The sequence below is a fragment of the Aquarana catesbeiana genome, linkage group LG01 (assembly GCF_042186555.1).
Source record: "Aquarana catesbeiana isolate 2022-GZ linkage group LG01, ASM4218655v1, whole genome shotgun sequence".
NCBI classification, from domain to species: Eukaryota; Metazoa; Chordata; class Amphibia; order Anura; family Ranidae; genus Aquarana; species Aquarana catesbeiana.
The window spans coordinates 108,940,588-108,954,199 of NC_133324.1; the positions used below are offsets into that span (position 1 = coordinate 108,940,588).

General features: G+C 43.1%; 1 protein-coding gene across 1 annotated transcript in view; it reads left to right on the plus strand.

Moving 5' to 3' along the window:
* MTREX (Mtr4 exosome RNA helicase) overlaps positions 1-13,612 on the plus strand; it is a 138,840-nt gene that overhangs the window by 107,594 nt on the left and 17,634 nt on the right. The window contains exons 23-25 of the mRNA XM_073622786.1: positions 1,311-1,416; positions 10,872-10,928; positions 11,994-12,156. Coding sequence (XP_073478887.1) covers positions 1,311-1,416; positions 10,872-10,928; positions 11,994-12,156 — 326 coding nt within the window. The remainder of the gene's footprint in view (positions 1-1,310; positions 1,417-10,871; positions 10,929-11,993; positions 12,157-13,612) is intronic.

Below are 13,612 nucleotides of genomic sequence, written 5' to 3' on the forward strand. Positions count from 1 at the left end.
TGTACATAAAATCTTTTCCATAACATTATACACAAAAGTATTGACAGTATGATGTGTTCTTGTTAGGGGCTAGAAGAGCATCATATGTGAACAAGATAGATTAATAAAATCAAATTTGAATATGTAGAACAAATCTTGTGCCACAAAAAAAAATCCCGCTTTTTGATACAACTATGTTTCAAGGCGCTAAATTGACTTTGTATAAGTTTTTCAAAACCCAACCACATCTCTCACAGACCGCATTTTAAAAATAGGTGTGTGCACTGAAAAAAAATTAGTGTGGCTTGAAGTGGTTCCATTGTGTGAAAAATATGAAGACTGCCATTGCCCACCACCAGTGCTCTTTGGCTTCAGAACTTGGAATCTGCCAGGCAATTGTAATTTTCAAAGATATTTTCAGCAATGGCAACCTATGTCTCTGTATAATCTGCTCTCTTAATCATTGTAAACTATAAAGACTATAACCATTTCAGACTGTAAAGTGGGGGACAGTTAGCTGAACAAGTTTTACCTTGTTCACACAATCTCTTGGAAAGGATTTTGGGGGAAGAGGATGAGGTGGTAGAGGGAGGTCTTTAGAGGCTCTTTAAAGGGGTTGTAAAGGTTCAGGTTTTAAAAAAACAAACATGTCATACTTACATCCTCTGTGCAGTTGGTTACGCCGTTGGTTATGCACAGAGTGACCCCGATCCTCCTCTTCTGGGGTCCCTCTGTTGCACTCTTGGCTCCTTCTCTTTTCGAGTGTCCCGTCTGAGAAGTGATCTCCTACAGAACACCCATGTGGGCGTGCTCCCATGTCCTACTGCTGCATCTGTTGTTGCAGACAGCAGGATTCTGCTCTGGTGCCCGCGTCATTGGATTTGATTGACAGCAACGGGAGCCAATGGCTGCTGCGCTGCTATCCATCCAATTGGGACACGAGACACCAGCCGGAGCGGGAATTACAGGGCTCAGGTAAGTATAAGGTGGCCCCGGGGACGCTGCTGAAATAAAGGTTTTTCACTTGAATGCATAGAATGCATAAAGGGGAAAAACGCAGAGGGTTTACAACTCCGTTAACTGTGGCTGATTGATGCCATTTGGCATAGCCACTGGCATAACACCAATTATATGATCATTTTAGCTGTATGAAGAGGTGGTATTTTGACCACCAGTGTAAGTGGCTAATTATTTCCACTGACCGCTAGTATGAGGCATTTTTTACACTTCAGATGAATTGGTGGGGTTCCCCAACCACTAAATGTTGTTTTAAGGGTCCCTTCGGGGTAAAAGGGTTGTTTTCGTCTGTAACTGTTTCAATGTCCTTGCAGTGCTGATGAACTCCTCCTTACCGAGATGATGTTTAATGGCCATTTCAATGACCTGACAGCGGAACAAGTTACTTCACTGCTCAGCTGCTTTGTGTTCCAGGAGAATGTAAGTGTTCTTTCTCAGACCGGATGGTCGATACTCATGAACAGAGCTTGCTCCTTATTGAACCTTATTACTCCAAATTTAGAAAGGTTCATGATAGGGATGTAAGACTTTCCTAAAGGCATACCTCATGTTTACAGTTTGAAAAGTGCACACGGGAAAGCCCTTTTTCTCTTTTGTTCATTGACAGACACAGCGCTCCATTATTCAGAACCATAGGGTTATATCGCCCCCTACAGGAGTAGGACACTAGGCAGAAAAAAGACTTGGCTACGCCTATGGGCAGTCCTAGGTGATATACACCCTCCCCCCCCCCCCCCCCTCTGCTATAGGCATTCATTTTTTTTTTTTTTTTCAGGAGTAAGGACCTGGTTCCCTGCTGGGATCTCTGGTCCTGGCAATTTTTTGTTTTTTACTTTTTTCCTTGGATTTTTTTCCTGTGAGATCTACAATCAACTGCTGGACTGGTTGACAGGCTGGACACTAAGATCCAGTGGTCTCCCCAGTCTGGCCAGCAAACGCGTGCAGACCACAGCTACGAGCTAGGTCGGCAGTGACATAGTCCCACTGGACGGGGGGGGGGGGGGGGGGGTTGAACGTCTTGTGAGGTTGCATTCAACCGGGTCTCAGCCTGTGCCACAGCGTTTCTTGTGGCTGACAGCCACCCCCACTTCAATGACGAGGAGAATCTGTCTGGGAGGGTTACCCGTGCACTTCGCTGGAGCGGTAAGGGGCTCCCTCCTCTCCTTCCCTGGAGTGGTGTGGGGGGCAGGTACTCCCTGGGGAGGTCGGTCCCTCTGGGGTTCTCTTCCACACACCCCTCTCCCTTCCCCGGGTGAGGCCCAGGCCTCTGGCCAAGGTGTTTCAGACACTCTGTCCACCTCCCCTCCAGGGTTGTCATTATGGGAGGGTACACCTTGGCATCGGCTGGATGGTTGGGTGGGTGACCAGGCATCTGCAGATCCATGCCCCCTGCTGCAGCCTCCACTAATTTAGGCTGCGGCTTTTGCAGCCTACCGACCGGGCGACGTGCGGGGCGGCGGAGGCCACCACTTTCCGTTGCGGACATCTGCCCTCCTTCCTCGCATCTAGCCTGGTCCGGTCCCCCCGCAGACCTGTGCACTCGCAGCCGGCGGCAGAAGATTTAGGCCGCTTTTGCAGCCTAGTCCGCACGGCCACGCTGGACGCCTTCTTCCAGACGGACGGTGCTGTAAGGGCTCTGAGGATAACCACCTTTAGGGGGGTTGTTTGAGTGGGCCCTCCGTAGGCGCCCCCTGTGAGGGGCCTTAGTGGATGCCCCCTGTTGTGGGGCCTCAGCCAGTACCTCCTGTTAGGGGTCCAATGGTGCCCCCTGTAAAGGGTATCAGGCACCCCAGTGCGGGGTCTCGGCCGGTGCCCCTTGTGAGGAGACTTGGTCAGCGCCCCCTGTACGAAGCCTCAGTCTACGTCCCCCGTGTGGGACCTCGGTGACGCCCCTGTGCAGGACCTAAGGCCGCGGAGGTCTCAGTTGGCGGCCCCCTGTGTTCTTTGGGTTTTCACAGGTGGTGCTTAGGCATATAGGCTAGTAAATGGTGCCCTCCCCTGCCTCATCGGTCTCGACTGATCCTATGTCTGTCTCTGCCATCGTGGATGTGGCCCACCTTGCAGTGTTGGTGGCCACACTCCCTGTCCTGTCGGTGAGGTTGTTCCTCCACGACTATAGTGGCGCACAAGAAGGTGCTGGTTGTCTCCCTTACATCTGTGCAAGAAACTTTAAATATGGAGGATGCAGCTGCGGCGGAGGTGCCGGTCCCCTTGGCACCCATAAACTGTCTCGCACGGCAGAAGTGTTCCCTTCTCCCTCCTATTTTGGAATATTTGTTCGTAAAGACTGGGAGTGTCCATAGCGTCCCTTCGTGGTTCCAAAGACGCCTCGCTGTGAGGTACCCCTTTGTGGGGTCCCTCCTTAAAGAGTGGACTGTTCCACCAGTAGTGGATCCACCTGTCTCTAGGCTACGCAAGGCGACCATGATTCTGGTAGAGGAGTCTCCGGCTTTTAAGGATACGGCTGACATACATGGAGGGGGAGCAGATTCCTTCTGCTTTCGCTGAGTTGGAAGACCAGTTGGTCTGGGGGGCTGCAGTTTGTATGCGATACCTCTTGGACGCAGTTCCTCTGGTTGCTAAGCTTTCTTTCTGCAGCGAAAAAAAAAAAAAAAAAATAGCTCTGACTAGGTTACCATTTCAAGGCAATTGTCTGGAGATAAAGGAAGCTGCGCTAAAAAATTAAAATCCATAATAAATGACATCAAGGATAACAAATGTCTATTATGAGTATAAAACACCACCACAGTGTGCCTATAAATTAATGTGCCCATCCATCGTAGCTGTTAATTCAGCTTACCAGACGGCAAGCTTAGGAAGGCAAGTGGCTTTAGCCCAGCCAAGGCCTTTAAGCTTGCTAACGATCCCGGTGTTCGGATGGCGGGGGGTAAATCTCCAAGGCTCACTCGCGGTATCCACGTTACCACATATTCAAATGGGAAACCCAGGTGCTCAGAAGAAAAGAAGAAGAAAAGAACCCCATTGACAACGTCAGATGATGACGAAACGCGTCTGGGAAGGTACGGACTGACGTCACCACGCCCTCGGAGTAGGAGAACGGGCTCCGCTTATCTTGTGTATGCCGGCCAGCTTTCGTATGCGCAACTCTGCTGTTTTAACTGTTAGTGACTACATGTTTTAAAATAAATGTTTAGAAGATATCACACTATGAACAGTCTTCTTTTCTTCTGAGCACCTGGGTTTCCCATTTGAATATGTGGATACCGCGAGTGAGCCCTGGAGAATTACCCCCCGCCATCCAAACACCAGGATCCTTGGCAAGCTTAAAGGCCTTGGCTGGGCTAAAGCCACTTGCCTTCCTAAGCTTGCCGTCTAGTAAGCTGAACTAACAGCTACGGTGGATAGGCACACTGTGGTGGTGTTTTATACTCCTAATGGATATTTGTTATCCTTGATGTCATTTATTATGGATTTTAATTTTTTAGCGCAGCTTCCTTTATCTCTTTAATTTTTGGTGTGATTGCACTGTATGCTGCTGCTTTTTTGCCACTGTTTTTGTTAGCGCGGTATCTTTACCATTCTAATTGTCTGTTTGGGGCTACCCTGAATTACATCGTTACGAGTCTCACAGGAGGGAAGTGTAAATCTTTCACAGTCTGAAATGGGGAAAAGGGCCTCTTAGCGGATGAGGTCCTTCTCGGCACGCAATGGACCTGGTCTGGTGAGCCAAGAGCGGGGATCCCTAGACCCACGGACAAGGCCCCTTCAGCATGAAGGTGCGCCCTCACCTATGTAATAGTGTTCCGGCCTTGAACCCCGAAAAAGGTTTTTTTCCTTCCAATTGGTGTCTGTCACTGGACTGTTGGCAGTCTGATCTAGCGGGACTTTAGCCTGGAGTGATGTAACGGGGCTGTAGCCTGGAGTGATCCCCCTGCAAATTTTGTAGGTTTGCCCACTTACAAAGAAATGAATGGTCTATTATTTTTATCATGGGTGTATTTTAAATGATAGAGACAATATCAACCAAAAATCCAAAAAAAACACATGATACAAATGTTATAAACAGAGTTGCAATTCAGTGAGTAAAATAAGTATTTGATCCTCTACCCCAGTGTTTTTCAACTCCAGTCCTCAAGGCGCCCCAACAGGTCATGTTTTCAGGCTTTCCACTATTGTGCACAGTTGATTTCATCGGTTTCACTGCCTTAGTAATTACCACAGCTGTTTCATCTGAGGGATATCCTGAAAACATGACCTGTTGGGGTGCCTTGAGGACTGGAGTTGAGAAACACTGCTCTACCCCACTGTAGGGCTACTCAGTCCAAGGTTTCAGTCACCCAGAGGGACCTGCAAAGCAAGCAGTTCTTCTGTGCTGCCTGATCTAAAATGCTGTATGGAATCCTTTGGCATGTAGTAAATTTTTATTTTTAAATTATTGTAAAAAAAAAAAAAAAAAACTGCCTAAAAACTAATATAACAATGATCTAAAACCATTCTTTTAAAGCACTGTTCAGCTCCAGTTTTGAGGTGTTAAAGACAGGTTTTAAAGGGAGCGCTGCTGTCAATTTAAACACTCAAGGCCCCTTTTACACAAACAGACTGATTAGGTCTCAAGGGAGAAAAAGGTGGTAATCCCAGGTGTCGCACATGCGTGTGGTTCTATGGTGGTGTTCAGAGTGGCAACCTCAGCCTGGATTCCTACCAGGCCACTCCACCGATCAGGTCTGCCTGTCAGTTTTCCAGGTGGACCCAAACGGACCCTCCATTCTCCTTTTATGGAGTAGAGGATGTAAAAGGACACGTCTGTTTACACCTGCCTATATCCAATCTATCCACTAAAAACCAGACGGATGGGGATCCATTCCCTTTCCATCTAGCGTATGGAATCAGATGGCAGTTGGACACAGACCAGTCACCCGCTTGCTCAGTGGGAATCGGTGGACAGGATCCCTCGTTGAGCAAGCGGAATCCGCACCATGTGGGAGGGGCCTAATAGGCTTTCAGCAAGTTTCAGATAATGCTGAAGCAGGCTGTAGGTGGAGAGGCGACACAGAGAGCTGCATTGCTGAACCAAGAAAATTGTCCCCTGGCTGAGCAGCATGGGATGCATTGTATTTTACGGCAACCCATTCTTTTGCAGTAATCCGGCAATACCCCTTAACACATGAAAAAAGATTTTTCTTTAACGAAGCAAACTAGCAACAAAGAACTTAGTGGGCCATATAGCCCTCTACTCTAACAGTGCATTGTACTATTATTTAATTTTGCAACACGGTTCACACATTACTGTGCATTACAGTGAAATGCACATTTTTACCACATGTTTCTGCAGCTTGAAAATGTAAATAGGCCGTTTGACCCAATTCCCTCTCAGCCTCGTCTCTGAGATCGGATTTCTTAAGGTAGTAATCTTCTATCTTACTGCCAGGGTCATTTCTAGTTGCTTTGTATTAGTCCAATTAGAATGTATTGTAGCATTTAGTACAGCGGGGGAGCTCCAGGTTTTCTTTTGGAGAAGCAGCTCTGGCTCATTGTATGTTCAGTAGAGGGAGGTCTGGGGGCAGTGACCCCAGTTTTTTTTTTTTTTTTTGCCAAATGAGTTCCCTAAGCTGGGGGCTTTTGGTAGCTATTTGAACTCTCTTAGAGATGAGTGAGTGTGCAGAAAACAAACATTTCATCTTTCATGGTGAGCACATGTCGCACAGAGCACAGCTGGAATCCGGGGCCACTTGCTTATTAAGTGCTCTGTTTGTACAGCTGTTCCTCCAGAGGAAGTTGCTGGTCTTTAGATGTATATTGGTGAAGAGGGATGCCTGGTCCAGCATACACCACTTTATTAGGAAATACAATCAGCAGGATGGCAATCCATGTAGTTTAAACTAAAATTCTAGGTTTATTGAGGAGAATATGTCCTTTTCAGATGGAACTTGAGATTTTGCATGAAAATGATGCTGGACTCTAACCTCTTTCTGTCCTACTTTGAAAATGTGAGTGATAAGTGGACAAGTTTGCATTTGTGATAATCACATAATTAGTGATAATATTTTTATGAAAAACACGGCACCTTTTGTGATGCCTCTAGCCGGGCTTTATTCTAATGCTGCCCTAAAGTTTTTGGTAGACTTACGATAGCTGCAGTAATACAAGCCATTTTTACTTTTACTTGAGTGTACAAAATCTTAGCTGGATGAGAAGGAAAATGGATTTTGTGAGCTACAGAATCAAAAGGGTACGTTTTTTTTTAATGTGCTGTGTATGTGTTAGAAATATAAATATATATATATATATATATATATATATATATATATATATATATATATATATATATATATATATATATATATATATATATATATATATATATATATATATAATGTGTGTGTGTATGTATTAATATATATAATAATATAATTTATTTATGCACACTCACTGACCATTTTATTAGGTACACTTTGCTAGTACCGGGTTGGACCCCTTTTTGCCTTCACAACTGTCCTAATTCTTTGTGGGATAGATTCAACCAGGTTCAATCTTACGTTCCATCACATCCCAAAGGTGCTCCATTGGATTGAGATCTGGTGACTGTGGAGGCCATTGGAGTACAGTGACCTCATTGTCATGTTCAAGAAACCAGTTTGAGATGATTTGCGCGACACAGTGCCTTATCCTGTTGGAAGGAGCCATCAGAAGATGTGTTCACTGTAGCCATAAAGGGATGGGCATGATCAACAGGAATAATCATGTAGGCCGTGGCATTTAAACTATGCTCAATTAACACTAAGGGGCCCAAAGTGTGCCAAGAAAATATCCCCCACACCATTACACCACCACCAGCCTGAACCATTGATACAAGGCAGGATGGATCCATGCTTTCATGTTTGTGCCAAATTCTGACCCCACCATCTGAATGTTGCAGCTAAAATTGAGATTTATCAGAGCAGGCAACATTTTTCCCAATCTTCTATTGTCCAATTTTGGTGAGCTTGTGCGAATTGACGCCTCAGTTTCCTGTTCTTATCTGGCAGGAGTGGCATCTGGTATGGTCTTCTGCTGCTGTAGCTTATCTGCGTCAAGGTTCGATGTGTTGTGCATTCAGAGATGGTATTCTGCATACCTTGGTTGTAACGAGTGGTTATTTGAGTTACTGTTGCCTTTCTATCATCTCGAACCAGTCTGCCCATTGTCCTCTGACATCAACAAGGCATTTTCATACACACAGCTGCCCCTCAGTAGATATTTTTTTTGGACTATTCTCTATAAACCCTATAGATGGTTCTGCATGAAAATCCCAGTAGATCAGCAGTTTTTGAAATACTCAGACCAGCCCATCTGGCACCAACAACTATGACACGTTCAAGATCACTTAAATCCCCTTTCTTCTCCATTCAAATGCTTGGATTGAACTTCAGGAAGTCGTCTTCACCACGTCCAGTTGCCTAAATGCATTAAGTATATTACAGATACTTTATTAAAGCTCTCTAAACGCCAATCAAAGCTCCTGTCACTAAATGAAATGGTTAGTTTACAGTCCTGTTTACACCTTGTGTTTGCTTCAAAAATTAGACCTCATGTAGCTTTAGTGGTGCTTCAAAGCATTTTCAAAGCCTCCATAGAAGTCTGACACAGTTTGCTTGAAGCACCTAAAGCATTTGAGATGCTTTAATTGCTTTGGAGAAATTGCAGGTATGAGAGACATACATATATATATATATATATATATATATATATATATATATATATATATATATATATATATATATATATATATATATATATTATATGTGTGTGTGTGTATATATATATATATATGTGTATATATATACACACACACACCTTCTGCCAAGCTTCATTAAAGCTTAAAAAACGCACCACAGAAGCATCAAAACATGTTGATGCGGTAGGCGCTTTAATGTGTAAATCAAAGTGTAAATGGGCCCTTATAGCGCCGTCTATTTACACGGCTCTTTATATATATATATTGCACATTCACATCAGTCCCTGCCCTCAAATAGCCTACAATCAAAGGTCCTCACATTCGTACATAATCTTATCTGGGCATGTCGAGCTTCTGGTGTGTCCCTGCAATGGGTATGAACTGCCTCCAGACATACCTGCTCTTAAATTGTAAAGGCAGAAGGCTTTTTATCTTAATGCATTCTTTCCATTAGATAAAAAGCATTGTGTTTGCAGCAGCCCTCCTTAGCCCCCCTAATACTCACCGGAGGTCCATCTAGAGCTAGCGATGCTGCAGGGGTGTGTCTGCTGCCCAGGATTCCCCTCCTCATTGGCTGAGACAGCAGCGTGGCGCCATTGGCTCCTGCTGCAGTCAGTTATCCAATGAGGGGAGAAAGGGTGGGGCCAGGCCACGGCTCCCTGTCTGAATGGACACTCAGAGCTGTGGCTCGGCTCGGGTGCCCCCATAGCAAGCTGCTTAAAGTGGTTGTAAACCTCAGACATGAAATATGAACAAAGCAAATCCCTCTATAGTGTGTACGTGTCTCTATCCAGAGCACCAAGTGTCATTTCTATCTGCTGCTTTGTTCCTCTGATATCTGCATGAATCACTTCTGACACGTTTTCCTGACAACAAGAGAAAAAAAAAGTGACAGAAGAGGGACCTACAGCTGATTGCCTCAGATCTGTTCCTGTGTGGAGGGAATGTGTCCCTTCCCTCCAATCAACTCTCAGAACTCTCCTCATTGAGTTCTGCAGTGTGTAACTTCAGCTCCCCACCCCTTATTTACTGACCGCTTACAGTCCTTATAAACTCAGCACTTTGAACAGATGTAGAGAAGAGGAGACTGCAGATACATTTACATCGTAAGTAGTAGGATTTGTGCCGTCCTGTGTATCGGGCTAATCGCTTTACTGGGTATATGTAAGGGTTTACAACCACTTTAATACAGTGATTTTCTGTGATTGTCAGCTCCATCTAGTGGCCATAATGCTGTACTTTTCCTTAAATATCTCAATCATAAAAAAATACAGCATTATGGTCACTAGATGGAGCGGACAATCCTAAGTAAACAACTGTATTGAGCGAAATTTGGTCAGAAATCGGCACGGATGGGCAAATTCTTGTCACCTTCATCCAACTGTTTTTTGTGTTTTTTGTTTTTTTGTTGGTATTTTTTTGTTTTTTTTTTTAAACTAAACCTCTTTTATGTCCTGAATTATTGGTGGGAATCTGGCTCGATTATTCAGTATTTAAACTATGGCTCCCAATAGCTTTCTGTGTACTGTAAGCTGCAATTTTAATTGGAGCAAGATGCATTTAAGTGAGTGCTAGCACCCCCTAGAAATGAAGTTAAGCAGCAGTAGTATTCAGTAATGGATTGAAGACTGTCATATCGTTCACTGAAAGGAAAGAAACCCCACTAATAAAGGACATCCCAAGTTTCATTAAAAATGTATGTAACATAATTGCTTTGAAAGCAATGTTTTTAAATGTGTCTTTCCATTTCAGTCTGCAGCAACTATGTAGTTTTTAGACATGATTTCCCAGAATCCTCACTCCAACATTTCTATGCTTGGCTCACTGCCTCTCCCCGATTTCTATGAATGTCATGACTCGTGATGTACTCTGTGGAGGGTTGTATCCCTGACGGTGTCCTTAGTTCTGCTGTAAAGGTATTTTGGCTGTATGGTGTTTATCACCATTCTATCTCCAATTATGAGGTTATACTAAATACAGCAACTCCCACTTGGCCCTCATTTTAAAAGATTTCAGTGAGTGTCTGGAATGGCCTATTTTAATATTCCCAGAACAAAAAGCAGACAAGGTTATGCAATAATGTTTGCTCCAGTACATGTATAATGCTTGGTAGTTTTTTCTTTTAAAATTCATACTTTTCCTGGGTTTTATAGTCACATGTCTGGTCTAATTTATATATTTTTATATATTTTTTTTTTAGTCCAGCGAAATGCCCAAACTGACGGAGCAACTGGCAGGACCACTGCGGCATATGCAGGTAATATCACAATATATGTATAATCATGATTATTTCCAGACCAATAGAGTGTTACCACAATTGGCTGTATATTAAAACTATTACCAAGAAGTTGGCTGCGAAAATGCATACCACAATTCTTTGCACATTCAATGATTGGACAAATGTTTTTTGCTTTCAACATTGTGTACTGTTTGACACTGTTAAAAAAAAAAATTGTTTGTGAACATTCCACTTGCTTCTTCAAATTTTCTCATCTCTGCAGTCGAAAATGAATGTCAATTTGACCCCACTAATAAAAATTGAACAAACCTTGTTATGAAAAATTTTGAACAAAATTTGGTTAGTGTATAGTCCGCTTTAATCTCAGACACTCGGGTTATTGTGGTGGTCTCATTTTCAAACAGACTATAAGATATCAGTCATTAAAGGGATTTGGTTTTGTTCTATTTGGAAGCCAGAGTGAAAGTTGGGTTTAAATGCTTTACTTTTTCCCTAACCACTTCCATACCGGGCCAATTCTGACATTCCTCTCCTAAATTTTTTTGCAAAACAATTATTAAGAATGTGTGTGTGTGTATGTATGTATGTATGTATGTATATATATATATATATATATATATATATGTATGTGTGTGTGTATATATATATATATATATATATATATATATATATATATATATATATATATATATATACACAATCCAGCGGCTTAATAGCTGCTAGAGTGGCATTTACATTAGAGGGAATCACTGGCTGAAAACAAAGATATCAGAATGGTGCCTGTAGCTGCAGGCATCATTCAGATATCGCCACTTCAACCTAAGGATGGACGTCATATGATGTCCTACGGGTGGGAAGTGGTTAAAGTCCGTTTTTCATTGTGGGTGGAGGCGGAGGTCTAAGGGATTATTTCTGTATTCTGCTAAAACTGCTTTATGACATTTGTCCTTTATAGATATTTATATTATTATTGTGTATATTTGGACTGAGAGATTCTTGCTGATGTTTTTGTAAGTATATAGTCGTGCTGACACTAGTTTACATAACTGGTAAACCACTTAACCTCTTTTGATTGATACGCAGGAAACAGCCCGGAGGATTGCTAAACTCTCAGCTGAAGCAAAGTTGGAGGTGGACGAAGAATTGTATTTAGGCTCATTTCGCCCCAACCTGATGGATGTCATCTATACTTGGGCCAATGGGGCAACATTTGCTCAAATTTGTAAAATGACGGATGTTTTTGAAGGTAAGAGGTGCTATTACTTCCCATATAACTTCGGGAGGTCCTGGTTTGGGTTTGTGTGAACACAGATCCACTCATTCTGTAATGTCATTTGGCTCTTGTATCACTAAAGGACCTTTTTGTAGGAGACGGACTATATTTCTCTTGTTTTAATATAGCGTATATAAAAAAATAATCATAGAGCTGTGTTTTAATTAGATCTTTATTCCCCAAACACACTGTTAAAACACCATGGTAAAGAAAAGTGCCATTAAAATTCCCTGCCTTGCATCCTATACTACATGAAAACCTATACATATACAATGTTTTCTTACTTTGGTGTTTTTAACTATGTGTTTTAGGTAATAAAGATCTAACGAAGGACTTGGCTTTGTGATTTTTTAAAGTGGAGTTCCACCCTAAAATGGAACTTCCACTTTTTGGATACCCCCCCCCCCCCTCCGGTGTCACATTTGGCACCTTTCAGGGGGGAGGAGGGAGCAGATACCTGTCTAATACAGGTATTTGCTCCCACTTTCTGGCATAGATCACCGCGGCGCTTGCGGTGACCTATGCCACTTCCGGTGTCTACCCCGTCCTCCCCCGCTGTATTCTGTGAGACACAGAACACAGCAGGGACCTGAGAGGACGCACAGCGCGACTCGCACATGCGCAGTAGGGAACCATGAAGTGAAGCCGCACGGCTTCACTTCCTTATTCCCTTACTGAGGATGGCGGCGGCAGCAGCCGAGAGCCGAAGGACGGATCGGCTTCGGCTGCCGACATCGCGGGCTCCCTGGACAGGTAAGTGTCCCTATATTAAAAGTCAGCAGCTGCAGTATTTGTAGCTACTGGCTTTTAATATTTTTTTTTCAGCGGACCTCCGCTTTAAACAATAGGAATATACTTTATATAGTTTGTTGCAGTCTTCCAGATAAGTTCTTTTGGCGAGTTGTTTTTGTGTGCGTTCTGTACAGTTAGACTGAGCTTTGTGAAGAAGTTAGAGACCACATAGGTGTAACTTTAATTGATTTATTTTTTGGGAGGGGTTGAGTTTTTTTTCCCTTTTCATTCATAGTGGGTACAGAATATTGATATTCTGTACCGAACCAGAAGATCATATAATGACACACATTAGGACACTAAAATGTAAAGGGCAACATTGCTGCCCTCAAAGAACGTGTGTAGTATACAATGGCTTGAAAAAATATTTCTTACTCCTTGAAATTGTCCACATTTTGTCATGCTACAACCAAAAACCTAAATTTATTTTATTGGGATTTTATGTGATAGACCAACACAAAGTAGCACATAATTGTGAAGTGAAAGGAAAATGATAAATGGTTTAAATTTTTTTTTTTTACAAATATCTGTAAAATGTGGTGTGCATTTGTATTCACCCCCTGAGTCAATACTTTGTAGAATCACCTTTCACTGCAGATACAGCTGGAAGTCTCTTTTTGGGTATGTGTGTCTCTAC